Below are 15,875 nucleotides of genomic sequence, written 5' to 3'. Positions count from 1 at the left end.
AGAGCGTGGTTTCAAGAGACCAGGAATAACGTTCTGTGTACTCGAATCGTTTGCCCTAGCGGTGCGACGCGATAAAAGGACGTGGAAAGGTTAGTCGAGGAGATAACAGAGTTATTAGTGTAGGGAAGGATTGAAAAGCGACCAACTTGGTCTTGTGTGCAGTTAAGGGTATGAGGGCTAGTATCACTTCCCGGCTGCCCACACCGTGGAAGGGTATTTCTTGAGGGACCTGAAAAAGAAGTTGGATTAGTGTTGGTCTTAACGACCTGGGAGCGTGACCGCAGTGCCCAAGGGACATCTGCTTGAGGCCGGTCACGCACGGCCTTTTTGTGGGGGATTTTTGACGTGTTAGCTCCGTTCTTCAAAAGTCCTTACCGCCGGAGACGGAAATCCGTGGGATAAGGCGAGGTGTGCATTTTTAGGGTCGACCTTTTCTAACCCCACTCCACCTTGTGGGAAGGCAGCATCGCTGTCATGCTGGTTGTCTGAAGGAAACACCTTACTGCTTTCACACCTCTGTACAGTCAGCAGTACGACTTCGCCTTCGGACCTTGGGATTGCTGCTTTTAGTCTCACCGCTCTTCAACCGACCTGTCTGGCATGGTAGGACCTTGAGGAACGATTGTTCCAGCCAGCATAGCTCGATTGGATCATCACGATAGGCAAGCCCGACCACCACGTCAAGGTAGCAGCAACGGTCGGGAGTATACCCTAGCTTCTTGTACCACCCATTCTGAGTGTATCTCTCTCTGTTTTATGGTCGTAAACTTCTGCTAAAATCCATCTATTAACACATTCCACCATGGTCATGAATAACTCATGTAATCGACCTGGATGCCGTTTTCCTGTCACCTGTTGTATACAGTGTGACAAATGCGAAGGTTGGTATCACGATTCAGAGATTGGCAATACAGCAGCTACCGGCCTGTAACACTTCTCCCAATACCCTCGAGAACTATGAAGTCCCTAATAAACGACTGTCTACGTAAATACTTACACGGTGGGAAGATGGACAACCATCATTGATCGCGAAGGGGGGGGTGACGTCATATACCTTGACTTTTCCAAAGCTTTTTATAGAGTCAGTCATAAATGTCTTATCAATAAGCTCAAACGAACGAGTTTCAAATCATCATAAATTGATTGACTTAGTTCCCATTTAAATCGACTTCTTAAGATCAGGGTGAACCTCACTTTCTCTCAGGCTATGGAATGTCCTCGTGAGTTCCTCCTGGGTTCAGTACTAAAACCTCTCCTTTTCTTTATTTATATAAACGACCTTTCACAGCAGGTGTCGTCTGGTTTATTACTTTTCACTGATGATGTGGAACTCTGCAGAGGAGTTTGCAACCAAAACAATAAGCTGGGACTTCAGGAGGATCTGACTCTACTTAAAAGTTTGGCGGACAACAACGGACCTACCTTTAACACTTCGAATTGGTCCATCTGAGACATGTTGAAGACTACAAATACAACTTAGATGACTGCTCTCTAGAAGTATCCCTAGTTGAAAAAGATTTAGGAGTACCGATACCTTACGATTTGAAGTATTACGCTAACTGTGACAAAAACGACTTCCGAGCAAACCTTGCACTGGTAACATTGAAGTGCGCTTTTGGCCAGTTTAACGGAAGAACCTTCCACATGATCTCCAACGGTCTTGTTTGACCCCACTTAAAGTATGAGAACATATTGTTTCCTCCTACACTCCGAAAGGATAAAGATACATTGGAACGTATCCAACGACGAGACACGCAATCAGTTCGGGGACTTAAAGTCGAGCCTCTTGAAGAGCGCAACAAATCACTGAACCTTTACACTTTAGAGTATATTCATCAATAAAGTGGCTTAGTGTCTTATAGTATTTGAAACATTCCTGGAAACCTCCTTAAGTACCTATGGATGTTCAATCCCAACACAAAATTTGAGGGTAACAACCAGAATTTAAAGACACAACATAGCAGAATGAAGTATAAGCACACCTTTTACTCCTCACGAGTGGTCAAATTATTGAATCTGCTGCCAGCTGAGGTAGTCAAATCGACGTACCAGCATTCCTACAATACAAAGCTTGACATATTTTCAAGGACTAAGGACAGTATCTCGCTACAGTTTACCAATATTTTTGTTGTTAAATATACCTAGGTTCCTATCTGAAGACGTCGGTGATCTACTGTTGCTAGATACGAAAGCTCGTTGATCGAAAGATATTTCGTCTAGAACCATTTAGTTATGTATGAGTCTCAATTTATTTAAGTGGAAGTCTATATGTATCCTGCGCGCAGTAATTATCTACTTTTGATTCCATCGTCCTGAGTTTGTGTACAACCTCTTTTATAGTAGTTTATGATATGCAGCACGCGTTCCAGCCTTTAAAAATCACTGGAGCAATACTCTTCAAAACCTTGTGCTCAAAGCTTAGGATAAGTCACTTGAATTATTATAACTATTTCAATAATTATCTCTGCGGGGTTTTAGTAACAAAACGAACGTACGGTAGCTTCTTTGCGATGTCCTGTCATGTTTGAATCATGACGTACGACACCAGTCTCATTGTTTCGAGATGTGCAGATGTTAAGTACCACAAGTAGCGTACTTGGTCATTATACATTCGAAAATATACTTCTGAATATTCAAAACACGTTTAATAGTTAACTAATGTGTTCCCCAACATATTTCCTCATTCGATTTCATTCACATTCGCTCTTCCTGTAATTGCCTACGGGGTTACTACTTTACGCTGTATACAATCGCAGAATTGGTGTGTAGATCATTGATAAGTTACTAAAAGCTTGGCTAAAATGACTAAGCTTATTATCATACAGGTTGGTCGTTACCCTCTGCTGTCATCCATTTCCTTTCTCTAAAGGGACTTCTAAGCACTAATTACAGCGCTTGTAAGTGGCTGATCAGCTTGTCCCTAATTGTTTTTCTATAGACTCAACAACTGTCCAAGTTAGATCCACACGTTCGGATGCTGCCAAAACCTGATGGCTTCTATTTCTAAAGCTAGAATTGTAGTATCCAAATCATTTCACAGCGATGAATAAAATATATGCTAATTAATTCCTTGAATCTTTCCTTTACTCGACACCTTGGCAACAGTTTCGACCCGTCTTTTAGTATGTGTAAGCAAAAACTAATTAGGCAAATTATGTATCTACGAAAAGCCAGTTTTGTCGATTCGTATTATCATATTTTACTAATAAACATGTATCATATAATTAACTAAAACAACCTTAAAAGCTAAAAAGATATCTTATTGGGGAAACATTTTTTCACTTGTCGAATGATGAAGTTGGAGAAGAGCTTTCAGCGGCCAAGGAAAAAGTAAAATTGCGAATGGTGGACCTCGAAGAACGCATCAGCGACTGCAAAGTTCATATGAACAATTTAAAGAAAGAACTTTATGGCAAATTTGGAAATCATATTAATCTCGAAGAGGACTAGTATAGTACTGCTCTTAAAAAGTATCAACCAGTACACTACAAGAATTTGCGTATGTATTGGAGCCAAACCGGTTGTCTGTATCAGTTGTATTTCTAATAAACAATTCTAAAAAGATTACAGTCATGATAAGGCAGCAAAGAGAAAGCAGAGATAAAAATGGCAGTGAAGGAGTTTCTTCGAAATAATTTAAATTAAGTATGTTATCGATTACGAAATTCGTATGTTTAGTTCTGAGCGCATCCAAAAATAGGTTTATTCAAATCTCGGAAAGACAAAAAGTGTAACTATTGAATGCATAATAGTATTATAAATGCAAAAAACACTATGTACATTTGCTAAAAGATGTAACAGGATTGGCGACTTCTAACTGATAGTTAATAAATTGAACGCGTAGTCTCAATGGTATTCCTTGACAACATTCACATTATTAGAAGCAATGAATTGTGACCTGGAAGCTCTTATAGAAGGCGCCAAGCGACTGGATCCTGTGTACCACCAAAGATTTGAGGAGTTAACAGACGCCTTTCGCGAACTGTCTGATCTAGGATTATAATGCATATTGGAACTTTCGGAAGATTTCGAAAAATTAGATTGTATAAAAGAACCAGATATGCAAGGGCGATGTAGTCCTTCTACGAACCCACTATCTCGAATAGTAGATGTCCAGCCGCTGCGTTGCATAGAAAAATTAGAGGCATTCTTTGAAATGTTACGCACCAGAGTGGGAGGTGAAGTAATTTGACGTGGTACTGATTTAATACCGTCATTTTGAAAATGATTTTTCGCAAAAGACACTGAGCTAACATTTAAGGATGCTACTGAATGATTTCTATGATGATCTTTGTGAGAAAACAAATGTAATTGTTTGCTTGGATAACTTGATCGTTTTCTGTCACTCTTACCGTTAGATTCTACATTCAAAATCTCTGAAGAGAATGATGCCTCCATACTGGAACTACAATTTTTTATAATTTGGTCGTTAGTTTTATTCGATTTCCCCTCATCCGACAAACTAAAGCATCTTCGTAAGTTGCTAGGAGAAAAGCTGTAGTGGGATATCGCATGGTTTTGAGGTGGTTGATTTGCAGGATGACTGGGAACATGATACTCATCTTTAGCAGTTTTCATTACTTGAGATGTCTTACCTTTTTGAGGATGCATAATCTGATCTTCAACGCATGACAGATAACTGGGACGCCAAGAAAGACGAAGATGTTGAAATCGTTCCAAAATCCACTTTAAAAAACCTGGGGAATGAACTGAATTGGCGACGATTAAAATAGTCGTGGTATACAATGAGGTAAAAATAAATTACAAACACTCGATATTACTCTAAGTGATAACGTGGGGTTTCATGCAATTGTCTGTGACAAGGATTATTAGCTCCGGAGTCGAGCTAAATCGTTATAGTCAAATAGCAACCACAAGATCGTAAGTTGGTAACCAAATTATCGTACGACCAATGGGGTGGCATTTATTGTTTTTCATCTCCCGTGTAAACAATACTTATAAGGGATTAGAATGAGCTAATATTCCTACCGAACCTTCCTCATAAAAAAACAGTGACTGCTATCGGCAGCTTTGTATGAATAATGAAACACATAGGTTTCTTCTGAGACTATAAGAGAGATTGTACAATCAGATGATAACTTTTTAAAAATGAAATGGAGGTAATTGAGAAGAAATTCGATATCGTAACATTCTATGACACAAAAATCAGTGGCACATGAACACTAAGTGGTTCAAATTAGAAAACTTCGAAACCATTCAATGAAACAAAGACGTTATAATGGACAGGAATCACAGCATACGTTAGATCTACAGTCAATGATTAATATTACGCTCCGCTATGACCACCGTGAAGGATTTGTTCTAAAAGTAAGCGACTATGTGAGATACATAGCACACCACAAACATACTTGATGCTGATAAATAAATGGTTAATTTCTATGTTTCGGATTGATAACTTGATGGTCTAGCTGATTATTAAGTTGCCTCGAGGTATACTTGTTTTTTAGTCATTTATTTATATGCAACGTGGAACTTGGCAATATATATGCTTTAAGAGTGCAACGCTGATAAATTAAAAAGGCAAAAATTTCGCGTGATTACTCTCCAGCAGTTGTCCCTTGAGGTTGCACTTCTAAGTTGTCAAGACCATCACTGACCCAGTTTCTTTTTCAGGTAACTCAAGAAATGTCAGCGTTTTTCACATGTACCACTAGGATTAACGATCTGAGTTCATGGAATGTTATCTCTATTTTAGTGAAACTAAATTCCATGAAACAACTTTAAGCGCTCGAAATTTATATCAAGCTAGAGTACCTGTCTTTTGAGGGTTCTAGAAAACTTCGTTAGAATTTATAAATGATTGTATAGACTGATAAATATTCTTCATAATGGGATTCCTAACGCCGAAACAAAGTCTATTCTAATTCCAGAACCCTTAAACAACGGGCACTTAACCAAGCAGATTCGTGAAAAAAATGCACATAATCGATCTGGAAAGAAATCTATCAATAACATTCCGCCGGAAATAAAATCACAATTCATGGATTATATTGACAGTGTAACTAAAAGTAGATTCGAAAAATTAGGAACAAAACTAATGATATCATTAGGCCGTCAAAAACCAAAAAAAAGTTCCCTATGGACGCAGAGCAGTGCGTTCACGATTCACCCAGTGTTAGGTTAGATATAGTGCAACTACAGGTTTTATCTCCCGGCCCTAGATTTCGTGACTATGGAAATAGAATAAACCAACTAGATACCGATGTCCAGTTTGTGAATTTATTTCCACGAACAACAGATTTGGTCTCTACCTCACTCGATAAAATTACTAGATTTGAGAACACGATAGTTGAAGTCTGCCAACAGTACAAAATTAACAAATATAGCGTGAAATCACCACTTCCCAAACAGCATCAAGATGTTTTACGTATGTTTAGAAAATATAATACTCTGATCATAAGCAAGCCAGATAAGCAGGATGGCTAGTTCTAATGAACGAAACCGATTACAATGATACTTTCATTATTGTTAATCAGAAAATTGGGAAACTCTTAAATCGATTTTAAAAAATACACTCAGCAATCAGATCTACGTGTGAGGAGCAAATTAAAAAGAGATTACATATCCTTGATGTTTTGTGAAACAGAAAGGAAAGTGGTTGCATCAGTAGGTGTGTATAGAGACACTTCTTCAGCAACCCATTGCGCGCATTCCTCCAGCTTTGTATCCATTAATCACGAGATAAACCTAGATAGATGTCTTTCAAGTAGAGTTAGTAAGATATGCTGAAACACTATAAACAAGAAGCTAAAGCTCACTCATGATACGTTGACTGAAATAGGTTATCCACAAGGTTTAATGAAAACCTGACTAAACAAAGAGGATGTTTAATGAAGCTAGCCTCTGTCTGTAGTTTTCCAGACGACCTATGATTGCTCGTCCAATAGATAAGTTATCTGGTTTTACCACATTTATGAGTATTTAAAAATTCAGCTCCTCCCGTGGAGAAAGCTACATTTGGCGACCAACCAGACAACTGAGTCAACGAGTTAGTGAACACTTTGTGATTGGGAGTATCATCAAAACAATACGCAGCTCTGTTCTATTACAAGTGATCAATAGTGGTCATGTAGTAGACAAAAACAAATCGTTCAAAGTAATTTATCATATACCTACTAGTTTCCCTTATTCAGTTCCATCTCATCCCTTACACATACCAGAGGCTATAAAGATCCAAGTCAACAATCTAATTCTGTGCATTCGTAAGAAATTTGTAAGACCCTTACCTCCCCTTTTGGCGAATTAGCTTTAATAAACGACTTTGTTTATGACTCCCCATACTCTTTAATTAATTTGTTATTATTAGCTTTATTCAATATTGTATTTTTAGTACAATATAGAATTCTGAGCACAAAGTATTTCAACAAGTCTCCGTTTCTTACTTCTTGGTCGATTCTGACAATAAATATTGAGTGGTTACCAGTTAGAAGTTATTAGTCTAGTCAATCGACACCTAAAATAATGTACACTCTTTTCGCTGCATATTGCCAGCAGCCACGATATCTCTGATTGGGCCTTTTGTAACTTGTACAACGAAAGGCTGTACACTTTTCAGAAACGCACCCGAATAGGTTATGGGATCAATAGCCGTAATGATGTATTAAGAACAAAAAAACTTAATGACTTTTTGAAATATTTAGATGGTAGGAACAGGTAGCCCAGATATTCAAGCAGGTTGTTTATTATTTATCTTCAACCTCTTTTCTAAATATACACTTCACTTTCCAATTATCAGAACACATCTAACTACGCAATTTTAGAATTTTAATGAATGTTATCTGTGTCCATTCTTTCAAGTCGTTGGCCTACTTCCTACCATGAAAAATTGATTCAAGCCTTTATTATTTTTATCACAACTGGTACACCTGTCATCACAATATCAATTTGTAATTTCTTCTTGTTTATTTATGTGATCTATTCCCCTGTTTTATCATCGACCCATAAACTGACTTGATTTTTTTGATGATTTCATATATGCATATAAATATTTTCGTGTTTTACAGACTGATGAGGATGTAGTTAAGAATCGTATTGTTCGCTTATATATGTTGTTTCCAAGTGATATTCTCCATGAAGTCGCTTGGGATGATGTCCAAACAGCAGTGTTATTTATTAGTGTCTCAAACTAAGAGATCAAGAAAGATCACTGGACACTAGTGGTGTTTACTACATTAGCAGATGCCCAGAAACTCATCTTATTAGACTCCGAACACGACAAAAAACGGAGACAACCTAAATATAGACTGACTAAAAGTCTATAAAACGACTATGAGTAGCGGTAAATGCCCCCAAATGCCCTGGTACGGTCGAGAGTGGGGAGAGTCTACTCTCCCTCTTGAAATGCTTTCACATGGCCAGCGAATATATAGCCTCTGCCAGGGAAGTCCTACTCACTGCCTTCTCGTGGCGGGGTTGTTGTTTACGAAAGTGAGAGGACGAAAAGCGAATGTCCGGCGCTTTAACCGGGTTGGTGGACATGGAGGGTTCACCTAGGGGAGTTGGGAAACCCTGATTCCAAACCAATGGTGCACATGGGCTCCAGTATCCTGGTGGAACGAATGGCGGACGAACCTGTCATTGGTCGACGGCTACCATGGGACTGCATCTCCTCACGATGCTCCACTGCCTTGTGGATCAGACCTTTAGGTCAAAGGCTCCTGGTGTGGCCCCCTAAGAAAACCACCTGCTTCGGTTTGGGCACCCGGGCAGTATCACAGCCCACACACAAATAAATGAAATGATGAACTCTATTGACGATACTATCCCTGCTGATACTAGAAGCAAGACAATTTACATTATTATTATTATTACCTTTATTATTATTATCATTATTATTATTTACCATATCGCTAACTCACCCCCTTTTATCCCCAATTTGTGTATCCTTACTTTTCAACTTATGCAGCAGCTCGCCCATGGTGGAAAATCTTTCCTATCTAAACGATCTCCAGTCACTGTCTGGTTGAAAGTGAATGCTTCCACCGATTACAAATACTGAGGCAGTCTTTCTCGTGGCATGAAAGAAAGCTGCAAAGGGCTAGCTTCTGTTGGTCCTTCACGACTCCCTGGCTGGGGTCCGAGAGATGGTGCAACACAGTGGCTAGAGACGTTATCAGATATGGCTCAGAATAGAAGCCAGTGACGAACCTGCTGCAACCTTCTTTTACTTTCTACATAAAGAGTGGTTCTAACTTTCTTAACTGAAAGAGTCTTCTGGTTGTACATTTCAGTCCGCCTTATCTTTTCATCCCTTCTCTTGCTGCTTTCATTATTTTGTGTGGCGCATATGTATCTGGTGCCCTTTTGTACTAATATATATGTGTTTAAATAAATAAAGAAATAAGCCGTAAATGACGGACGCGAAAAATAGAAAACAGAGTCGATAAATACAAATAGATAACTTTTCAAACGTATTAGAAAGGTCCTAAAAAGTCATTTGTTGATCGGTTTATTTGAGAAAAAGCTAAAACCCTGATCTATTTTTAGCCTGGAACGACGGGCGAAATAGATACAGAAGCTTTCAACTACCTTCCGGTAGCCTGTAACTACCAGCGATCTAGATGGCAAATCAAAACATTTTTCACCACTTTACTGAGACTATTGATCAAATTGAAAAGGCCATAGCAAATCTGAAGCAAGGGAGCAGCGACACCTGATGACTTGATCCTGGAAATCTGTAAGAATGGTGGTTCAGTTTCATCTGGATGCCCACTACCTCCCTTTTCAACTTTATTTCGTTATAGTTACTATCCTATAAATTACACTTTCTTTATCTGACATCATAGAGATTTATCTCCTGTCAGCATATTTACTTATTGACTAAGAATAAACAGATGACACCGTCTTGTTTGGTGATAATCCTGACAAAATTCAGTCTCCTAAACGTCTTGAGTAGTAATACTAGTATGGTTAGGATGTTCCTTCAGATACGAAATTCTGTTTTAGAGCTAGTCACCCAAGTCGATCATAGGGAGTGGAGTGGTTGAAGAAGTTGAGCAATTGACATACTTTGGAAGTCTCACTGGACCACCTGTGGTGTTTGTCTGCTAGAGAGAGGGCTAGTATGATGAGGAGCAGTTCGCTCTGTACTATTCTATACCTGTGAGATATGACTTATGAAAGCATAAGACATGCGTAGGCTCTATATTTTTAATCATATGTGTCTTTGAAGTACTAGTTGCGCATCATAAAACGATCGAGTAGGCAGCGCCGGAGTTCGCTGTAGGGTACTCCATGCGAAGATGGAGAATCAGGCTATTAATCTTCACCAACTGAGTTCTCTGGGACAATTATTACTCAAACCGTATTCTGAATGTTTGGTCTTTTTCACTATAATTAGTGCGTGGTTTATATCGATGTGTTTGGTATACACATTTTTAATTGTATTTAGTTGTGGTGATTTGGTACTACAACTTGAGCTAATCAATATTTGTCTCAGATTTTATGTCAATTATGACTAGTTCATATTTAACGACGAAATAATTGGTACAGAAAGTACAGCTATATCAAAAGAAGCACTTAAAAATGATAGAATTAGGGCAGTGTTTTCATTTTGACAGACAAGACAAAGGAGTTTGTTTTAGAACGCTTTGAGGCGAAATGTTACTTTATTATTTTATGTATAGCTAAACTTAAAAATAGGTATACATTGTTAACCAAGATTCATGTTATTAAGCATTATACTCAATAATTTTCTGTCATATTGACAAATGTATACATATATACTCCCTACAATGACTTGAAATACTTATTTGAAGAGCATCTGCAACAATGTGTACGGATTACAATACATACAAACTTTCAGCTTTTGAATAAATATATATTTATATACTTAGAATAATTGTATCTGAGTATATTTTGGATCTCCTATCCGGATATCTTCCGCTCTATCCCAGGCCCAAAGAAACAATAAATATTACATCTCATTTGCATTATAAGCTTTAGAATATGCTTATTCTCTTCACTGGTAACAATATAGTCAAATGATTTACAAATTTAAAAAACACTTTAAAAGAAGCATAATAATATCTTTGTAAATTATTATAATATAAAGTGAGAAGTTGAGGGGATTTTGTTGTAAATGGAATAAGTAAAAGATTTCAAGCGATAAGACAGGTGCAACAATCTAATGAAAGTATATTTTTCGGAATGTTTTTTGCAATGTCTGTTTAGCAATAATGGAAATTTCAACATTAATTGCCCATTAACACAAGTTAATTACTATTATTCATGCAGTTGATGTAACTACAGAAAACTAAGAACCATAGGCTCAGACGAATTCAGATTCTTTTAAGTTAACTTATATTTTCAATAAAAAAGATAGCCGTAAAAAAAGCAACACTATCTTATAATCACCCGTACAATTCACGTCTTGTTTGTCTACATACATTTTGTCCAACATACTTCTTTTTGGGTATTGTCGTTAACAATCTCTTACAATATGTGTAGTATTCATATATTCATTATTATATACATTATATACATTATTTTGATAAAAAACGAACAAATCTTATCTATAAAGGAATATCTGTACATAAAGTTTTGTAGTTTTACACAGGCGACAGCTAAATACGGAAGTAACGTCAGGTAACTGATAAATACAATGATCTATCTAAGAGTCCCTTTTTTAAACTTAGCTTAGATAGACTGTATACAGATGATAATGGATCATGGAAGTGGCATACACATTAAAATATGATGCGAAAACAAAACAAAGTAGAATTAAAAGGGCAACGTTTGCCGTGTGAACTACATATTTAGACCCTAGAAACTGTCATAAATCTTACCAGACCTTTGAGCATGTATTTAATAAGAGATAAAATATCTATAAATTTACCAAAAGACGGTAAACAAGTGAAGTTTACAAATCATCGGATAGGATTTACCTGATATTATTAACGACAAATTGTCATGTAATATGCTACTTCAGAGTGATTAAGAAGAAATTTGAAATATACTTTTTTACGCCCTTTTTGTAATCATATAATAAACGTATTTCCATAATATATCTATTTGGCAAACTTACAGAAAGTTAACCTTTTCTTAAGAAAATATTAAACGAGTACTCGGCACTGTTAAGATGGATTTAAACAATAAAATAAAGTGTAAATAACATGATGTCGCTTCAGGGGTATTCTGAATTAATCCCTGTCGTCGATAAGAAATTGACTGCGAATATTTAGCTGTCAATATTGTCAATCTAGTAGTATGTTTGTCATAGGTAATGTGTAAGACCTACAGGGGATATGTACTGTCCCAAGTTTCCACACATTGCATATCAGTACATATAGAGGAAACCAACCGAATAAAAAGCAAAGGATGTGAAGCAATAAATATTGATTGCAGAGGAAAATCGAATACACAGTGGTAATTAATATTACACAGGTAATAAGATAATGATAAACATAAATGAAAAGAGAGGAAAGACGTTCTACTATCTTGACATTATGGTTGTTTTGAATAAAATATTTATTTTAAAACAATGTCCATGTATATAACAGGACAAGAGCGTTATATATTGTCATCACAGCAAGTCTGTAAATTAATATTTATTCAAATAAAGTTGCAATGTTTCCACAGTAGAATTTTGTAAGAATGTGGGAGTTTTAATATCAGGATAGTGCTAAGCCGAAAATCTTGGCACTAAATAAATTTCATCTAGTCTAGTTCAATAGATATACATACTAATATTTATGAAAATTCATTTAAGAAACTGGCTTATGAATGAATTACTACCATTAAAAAAACTAGTTGGTTATACAATTGCTTAGAAACAAAATGATGCCCTTAAATAAAAGAGAGGGAGAGAGATCACTATTAAAATTATTAAAGCCTATCGAGACAAGTGAATAACGTTTTTGTTAGAGTACTGAAAAAGTTTTAAAAGCCAAAAGATTCATTTACAAGAAATACTTTTATCTGTTAAAATGAACTATAAATTACTATAAAGGATTATTTTATTTACGGATATTATGTTTTGTTTAACACTAACTAATGAATTGGATTATGGTAAATTGATTATTGTGAATGTACTTTAGTTTTTTATCACTGAACAATATTAATTATAAATACATCGTTGGCCTGAATGTTAGTTCCCTTTGGCTAACATAAATTTTATGCACAGAGTACTAAATATAAATGAGGTTTCGAATGAAGACATTGAGCAGTATCCAATTCAGAAGAGCTCTTCACATTTATAGAAGTAGGCTTACAAAAGAGTTTTTTTACGATAATTAACGTCGCAAACATCTACAATAAATGTTGCTGAAGTTAATGACAACTCACTTGGGTTTGGAAACTCTTCGCTTAAATAAGGTAGAGACTCAATGTACAAAGATGAAACGTCCCAAGATAAATGTAAACCACAAACATTTCTCAAGAAATATTGACAATTACGGAATTTATCCGAACATTATATATATATATATATATATATATATATAAGACTAATTTACGGAAAAGAACTTACATTTTTTGTTCGATGGTATTTTAGTATATTTGGCGAATGAAGGTGTTTCTATTTGTGAATGATGCGGGATTTTGATTTTAGACCGAGCCGTGTGCGACTGAAGAGAATCACTCACATCAGCTGAACTAAACTTGCTAACATTTTCTCTTGCTGATTTTATAACTCTAGGTTTATAATTACTATTGATTTCATTTGTTTTATAAGTTAGGGGAAACTGAGAATTGAGGTATTTTAAACTATTTGTAGGTGAAACAAATACAACCGGATTGCAATGACTTATATGATTACTTCGAAGGTGATATGAACTTATGGAATGTGCACTGAAAGACTTGAGCAAATGTTCTAGTTCTAGATTTTCAGGGACTGGCACCAGAGCACTAGTGTTTCGATAATGTGTAGAATTCCCAACTTTATGTTTAGCATTACGAAGTTGGTCGTTGTTTTGAACAATATTACAACGGTTAACTGGATCAGATAAAGATGCATTTTGTGCGAATGGCTCCGTTTCTGCTAGAGGGGCTGATTTTAAAGTTGGACAATCCAAGACACTTTCAGTGTCTGTACATATTTCAGGTACAGTTTCAAGCCATTTTGCAACAGCTAACTTTTCAGGTGTCAGAAGATTGTATCCGTGACCTATTTTGGATGTATAAATGTACATAGAGAGATAAAAAAGAGAAGAAACAGATGGATATAGACCTAACATGACTAAGAATAAGTATGAAACACAACACGTATATATAAATAAAATCATTAGCCATAAGAAAGCTAAGGAACTTCAGTCTGGGACGAAACAGTGGACGAGTACCTATGGTTTTCAATGGTTCTGATGTTAGTCTGTAAGAAAAATTGGCTTCAAATTCAACACGCCACAAACTCTCTACTTCAATGCATACAAAAACTCTATGGGATTATAAATACATAAATACGCATTACTTAGTAAAATATCTAAATGTATATGTTCATGATCTGAAAAATTGAACAAACGATCAGTGACAGTTTACAGGTGATAACAAAGGCTACTGACTGATTCTTGGGTTAGTATATTACATTCTTAGTCAGAAGCAACTCTTGAGAAACTAACGGGAATGATTTCACTTAAATTGGCTTAAACATGCAGGGTGAGATTTATAAAAAAGAAATTGTTTGCTACACATCCTAAAACCTTTGATATTCATTCGCATAGTTTTATAGAACGGATAATGTTGTTGGTTGGTGATTTCACACTATCAGTAAGGATTACTAGATTCCATAAATAAAAACTCTTGTTCGTTCAGATCATTCCTAATTTTCATATGAATCTGATCGTTTGGATCTTTACCATTTTATTCATGGAGCTTTGTTTATATTCTTATCCAAACTGATCCATTTATTTCTATTAAAGCATTTTATAAACTAGACTGTCATAATTAATTATAAAAAACTACTGATCTAACACTGAGTTCATAAGTAATCTTCACCGAATTAACTTCCATGAGAGAGTATAAAATTATAATGAAAATACAAAAATGTTATTAAACTTGGTAAAAAAATCAATTTGCAGCTAAATACTCTGATGTACAATAGATCTATAGCTTCAAATGTTAGTCAACAACTTTCCTATTACGCAAATGATTATTGCTGACGTGTTATTTCAGAATTAGTTTAAAAATAAATTCATATGAGTACAAATTACGAATACTATTATCTTCGACAAAAAAAGCTGGATAATTACTTAAATTCCAATCCCTGAGATTATTCATATATAATCTATACATTTAATGTAAACTGAGTCCACTTTAATAAATATAAAAAACATGCTTGAATAATGAGTAAAACAAACTAGTTAGATATTCAGTTATGAATTAATACACAAGAAATAACAGAGTTTTAATTACCGCTAAAATATATCGCTCCAGCTCGAGTTAAGACTGCCAAAGAATTATTCACATCTTCTAGTGAAGGGATAGGAAGCTGTATGCTGCGATATACGTCTTCAAGATATTTGACTAGACGTTCTACTGAACAACTAGGTTCGGATTGTGTAACTTGCCAAACTAGTTGACAGATAACCTCCTCCAAACGCATTGCATTAAACTGAGAAGTCTCCAAGAACCAGGAACCAACATCTGCTATAAGAATAAACATCATTCTTAGATAGAATTTATAGAAAGGACCAGAACATGTAAACAGGTAGTATAGGAACAATTTTAATTGCTATGAACGCCAAGACAATAATACAAAACCAATCAATTTTCCAGCATAATGAACAAATAATACTGATCATATGTGATGGTATGCGGTAAGTAGGCAAGTTGTTCAATATTCTTGAGTACGGTTTCAAGCAAGAACCACTGTTCTGTATCCCTAGGTTGATGTCTAAATTTGCACATTACTCCGATGCATA

General features: G+C 35.9%; 1 protein-coding gene across 1 annotated transcript; it reads right to left on the bottom strand.

Annotated features, from left to right (window-relative positions):
- Positions 1–3,846: 3,846 nt before the first annotated feature.
- On the bottom strand, positions 3,847–15,619 carry Smp_054320 (hypothetical protein; the record flags this gene model as incomplete). Its single annotated transcript, XM_018789737.1, has 3 exons — positions 3,847–4,709; positions 13,490–14,125; positions 15,367–15,619. The coding sequence occupies 3 exons, from the start codon at positions 15,617–15,619 to the stop codon at positions 3,847–3,849; spliced, it is 1,752 nt and encodes a 583-aa protein (XP_018655150.1).
- Between the last annotated feature and the right edge of the window lie 256 nt (positions 15,620–15,875).

Source organism: Schistosoma mansoni, chromosome W, assembly GCF_000237925.1.
Source record: "Schistosoma mansoni strain Puerto Rico chromosome W, complete genome".
In the NCBI taxonomy this organism is placed as follows: Eukaryota; Metazoa; Platyhelminthes; class Trematoda; order Strigeidida; family Schistosomatidae; genus Schistosoma; species Schistosoma mansoni.
This window is presented reverse-complemented; position numbering and strand designations above follow the sequence as displayed.